The sequence below is a fragment of the Anolis carolinensis genome, unplaced genomic scaffold (assembly GCF_035594765.1).
Source record: "Anolis carolinensis isolate JA03-04 unplaced genomic scaffold, rAnoCar3.1.pri scaffold_14, whole genome shotgun sequence".
Classification (NCBI taxonomy): Eukaryota; Metazoa; Chordata; class Lepidosauria; order Squamata; family Dactyloidae; genus Anolis; species Anolis carolinensis.
Genome location: NW_026943825.1, coordinates 15056105 through 15061269, shown reverse-complemented (window position 1 = coordinate 15061269; position 5165 = coordinate 15056105). Strand labels below are relative to the sequence as shown.

At 40.8% G+C, this 5165-nt stretch overlaps 1 protein-coding gene across 1 annotated transcript; it reads right to left on the bottom strand.

The window, feature by feature from the left end:
* Positions 1 to 402: 402 nt before the first annotated feature.
* LOC107983365 (keratin-associated protein 5-1) lies at positions 403 to 3474 on the bottom strand. The gene has a single exon (XM_062965197.1). The coding sequence runs from the start codon at positions 1852 to 1854 to the stop codon at positions 964 to 966; it is 891 nt and encodes a 296-aa protein (XP_062821267.1). The 5' UTR covers positions 1855 to 3474; the 3' UTR covers positions 403 to 963.
* Positions 3475 to 5165: the final 1691 nt, after the last annotated feature.

The following is a 5165-nucleotide window of genomic DNA, read 5'->3' as shown; positions in this document are numbered from 1 at the left end:
ATTAGAGGGAGAGGAATAATTGTTTTTATCCAATTGCTGCCAGTTAGAAGGCTAAGCTCTGCCCACTTTGTCTCCTAGCAACCCACTCACCCAGGGGACAGGCAGAGTTAGGCCTCACTTAGGCCTCTTCCACACTGCCTATAAAATACAGATTATCAGATTTTAACTGGATCATCTGGACTCCACACCTTTACCCTTTACCTTAACTACCACCAATTCCTCAATACTTTATTTGCCATACCACCATACTTCGCCACAGCAACGTGTGGCCGGGCACAGCTAGTAAATATATATAATGCTAATATTATGCTATACTAATTATATAATATATTGTATATACATATAATATTGATAATAATATTATAATGTATTACAATATAATAATAATATATTATATATTACATATAATATTACGAATAATATTGGAATATAGTGGTATAGTACAATGTAGTAATATATAATACTTACATTGTACTATGCTAATAATATAATATATTGTATATACATATAACTTGTAAGCCGCCCTGAGTCCCCTTCGGGGTGGGAAGTGCGGGTTATAAATGTCATAAATAAATAAATAAACAAATAAATAAAGTTGGTTCATATTTGGACGATTAAGGATTGTTCACACTTCTTAAAATCTGAATAATGAGGGTATCAACAATTATGGACCAGGAGAGACAATGATTTCCTAATCAATTTTAAATTATTTTTAAATTATTTTGATAGCAAACCATTTAGGGATTCTATCTTTATGCAAAGAAGTATATAAAATAACGAATATTCAAATAAATAGGGTCAAATTTTAACTCATATGGAGCACCTGCCAACCTTCATGAATGAGGAATAAATGCACCAGATGACTATAAAGGAGTTGGTTGTTGTACAGAGATGGCACGATCCAGAATGGATCAGTGGCTTGGAATGGACCAGTCTTCATCCACATACTATTGAAGACCTTGCTTAGGGTTCGGAACATACTCCTCTTGCTCCGCATCCACCTGAAACTGAACTCTGTGGCCCAACGCATGCTCCTCTCGCGTAGGGTTGACATCCTCTGGAAGATCTGCTATAAGTTTCGGAACACACTGATTGTCTTCTCCTTGCGATGCCACAACCTGGTTCGGAGCATAATCCTCTTCCTCCGCAACCGCCTGAAAATGAGATCTGTGGTCCAGCACATCCTCCTGACCCACATCCTCTGGAAGATCTGCTGCAAGTTTCGGAACAAACCGATCGCCTTCTTCTAAAGAGGCCACAACCTGGCTCGGAGCACAATCCTCTTCTACGTCCTCCACATCTTCCAGAAGACTGACAACCTGGCTCAGCGCATACTCCACCGCCACATCCTCCAATTGAAGAAGATGGTTTGGCACATGCCCCTCCTCCACTGCCGCACCCTCCTGATGCTCTACAGCACGATCCATTGACGGACTCCTCATTGCTGTAGTATCCCCCGGTCCGCCCGTCACAGGAATCGCCGATGGGTCTCCCCCAGTAATCGCGGGATCCTCCTGATGGGTTTCGAAACCCACATGGGAGTCTCGGGTTACATTCGGGGGTACATGTGGACTGGCGGTAGCTGTAGCACCGGTAATTGTGACCTCCTCTTCGTGGGACGTCACAATTGTTGTTTTTGTTACAGCAGGGCACGCAGGAGGTATTGACGGTGTAATGGAAGGGCTTACGGCGGGTGTCCAACCAAGAACCGGCGGGGTCATACCAGGTTGAGTTCAGGTTGAAGTAGGGCTCTCTCCCAGCTGCGTAAATCCTACTTTCACACATGGTGGCAGACTCTGAAAAGAGAGGGGAGCAAAAGCACACCAACAATATAAGGGTGGAAAGAAAATTCATAGAACTTGCTGTCTTGCTGGGCTGTGGCGCAGCTGGCCAGTAACCAGCGGCTATAAATCACTGCTGACCGAGAGGTCATGAGTTCGAAGCCCGGGTCGGGTTAAGCCTCCGACCATTAAATAAAAAAAAAATAGCCCCAGCTTGTTGTTGACCTAGCAGCCCCGAAAGACAGTTGCATCTGTCAAGTAGGGAAAATTTAGGTACGCTTTATGCGGGAGGCTAATTTAACAAATCTACAACACCATAAAACTGCTCACGAGGAAAAGAATGAGGAAGAACAGCCACCAATGGACGGTGAAGCAACAGCTCCCCCTGTGGCCGGAATCGTGAACCTGGAAAAGATGTTAAAATGCCTCTGTGTCTGTCTAAAACTGAATGTTGTTTGTCTGTTGGCATTGAATGTTTGCCATATATGTGTTCATTGTAATCCGCCCTGAGTCCCCTTCGGGGTGAGAAAGAAGGGCGGAATATAAATACTGTAAATAATAATAAATAAATAAATTTATTGATCCACCAGTTATGCACCACCTAATGAGAAGACACATATTTTGCTTCTGAAGCATTCACTCATTTGTAAGGATGACCAGATATAAAGGACTCAACCTCATGGTTGTGACTCAGTTGTACATCCACATTACTGAATTAATGCCGTTTGCCTTCACCTTAGCTACCTTGACTCAATGCTTATGGAATCCTAGGAGTTGTAGTTTGATGAGGCACTATCACTCTTCTGCTGGTGCAGATCAATGGCATAAAGATGATGCCAAGTTGGGAAAAAGAAACTTGCTGGTCCACCACATCAGACACTAAGTTTGTGGCCGTGGAGCCACATGGTCTACCCAATGCTATGTAGGATGGTGGCCTTTGGACCAACACTACTCCATGAATAGTATTGACTACTATCTACTACATTGTCCCAAACCATAAAGCAGTGGATCCCAACCTTTGGGCCTCCCAGTGTTTTGAACTTCAGCTCCCACAGTTCCTAACAGTTGATAAGCTGGCTGGGATTACTGGGAGTTGAGTCCAAAACACCTTGAGGCCCAAAGGTTGGGAACCACTGCCATAAAGAAATGGTTGCAATCAGTAGATACAGATATTGTGCCAAGTTGGGAAGAAGAACCCTGCTAGACCTCCCTTCTAATGGACCATAGACATATGGAACAAAAATGAATTTATTAGCAAATTTACTCAAAAAGATAGATACTAAACTTAGATATGAGGGTCTATAGAAGTTGGCTTACCTTGTTGAGAAGATACCTGAGGGGAGGTTAGAACCAGTGGATGAAAGATCTCGGGGAGAGGGACTCTTCTTATAAGGTCCCAGTTGGCTCCTCCTCTTCCATCAGATGATATTGAATCTTGAGAATGGTGGGTCAGGGTTCCCATGCCTCCATCCATGGTGCAGCATCCTTGGGAGAGATGATTCCTGAGACGTTATGTAACCACAGTTCAATGGATTGAGACACTTCCAATTAGCATTGACAATGACTCGGTGATGTAGATGAGAAGTCATGTTGTTCCTCGAAAGATCAAAGACTATAGTGAGGATGCCGAGCGACACTGGTGGCAAATGATTGGATAGGAACCATGATGAGTTAGAGATGTGTTCTATCTCAACTCCATCTCATCCACAGTATCTGAGCTCATATCTAAATCTATTTGTGATGCATAGTGACAAAGACGTGATCAATTCCAACTCAGGTGGACCAGCAGTAGATTAGAAACCATTTAATGGAGCTTGGTGCTTCTCTTTGATCTCTAACCGATGTGTCATGGGATGTTCTCTAAGTCAGCTGCCTTCAATTGGGTTCCTCCAGATGTTTTGGAGCCCAACTCTAACCCAGGGGTCATGCTTCAAGATATTGGATGCAGAAGTCTAACATCTGAAGATAAGACCTTGAAAAATGATTTTCATGGTGGGCCAACATAATGACAAAAAAATCAAGCTCAGAAACAACAATACTATTTATACCCTGTTTCCCCGAAAATAAGACATCCCCTGAAAATAAGACCCAGTAGTGGTTTTGATGAATTGCTAAATATAAGGCCTCCCCAGAAAGTAAGACCTAACCAAGTTTTTGTTTGGAAAGATATCTGCCAAATAGAACACCAGAGCATACAGGATTGGTAAATGTACATACCATAGATTATTGTTTATGGAAATAATAGTAGTAACAAGAAATTCCGGATAGGATTCACAGTTTGTCTGGTTATGATGATTTGTGATGACAACTACTGCACAGTATATAATAAATGTTCATTTTTTTTGTTCAACAATAAATGTGAATTCTTCTTCATGGAAAAATAAGACATCCCCTGAAAATAATACCTAGAGCATCTTTGGGAGCAAAAATTAATATAAGACACTGTCTTATTTTCGGGGAAACACGGTGTGTGTATATATATATATATGTATATATATATATATATATATATATATATCCTACGAAAATAATTCCCATGAATTTTCTAATCCTTGAGAATAAAGAGCTTCTCAAAGCATGTGACATACTATATGAGGTTTTGTTCATTTTTATTTTTTTCTTGTATTTTGGGACTTTCTGCAGAAAATTTATTTAGACGACATTTTTGCCTGCACTGTAGTGGAGTCATTGCAATTTGACACCACTTGAACTGCTATGGCTCAAGGCAATGCAGTTTGGTGAGGCAGGAACACTCTTTGGCAGAGAAGGATAAGGATCTTGCAAAGCTACAACTCCCAGAATTACATAGCATTGAGCCATGGTAGTTAAAGTGGCATTGAGTTGCATTCATTCTACAGTGTAGACGCAGACCCAGCAAACTCAATGGTCTTGATCCACAGGAAGGTAATGTTAAATATATTCTTTTCTGTACTCTATAACTCTATCCTGAATTTTATTAGGTCCCTTTTATTCACTTATTTTAACTGCTGATGTTATTTTTATATTGCTGCTGCAGTCCTCCCCACCAATGAAGTTGACTGAATTGTACTTGGTGGTTGATTGGTATTATTATTGCTGTATTAACTCCTGTTTTATTGTCTTACTGTGTTTTATTTTTTGTATATTGTGCAATGTATTTATGCTGTTGTTTTTGTAAATTGTGCTGGTTAGGCCTTGCCCCATGTGAGCCGCCCCGAGTCTCCGTGGGAAGATGGTCGCGGGGTATAAATAAATTATTATTATTATTATTATTATTATTATTATTATTATTATTATTATTTTATTATGACACAGCAAACAAGATAGATATGCTGGATTTCGTATCACTATATCTGCCTAGACGATCAGGGGGCAGAGGACTCTTACAAGTAAAACAAGCAGTCA

Bases quoted from the DNA above. Each gene is read 5' to 3' on its own strand.
- LOC107983365 (XM_062965197.1), bottom strand. From the start codon at position 1,854: ATGAATTTTCTTTCCACCCTTATATTGTTGGTGTGCTTTTGCTCCCCT.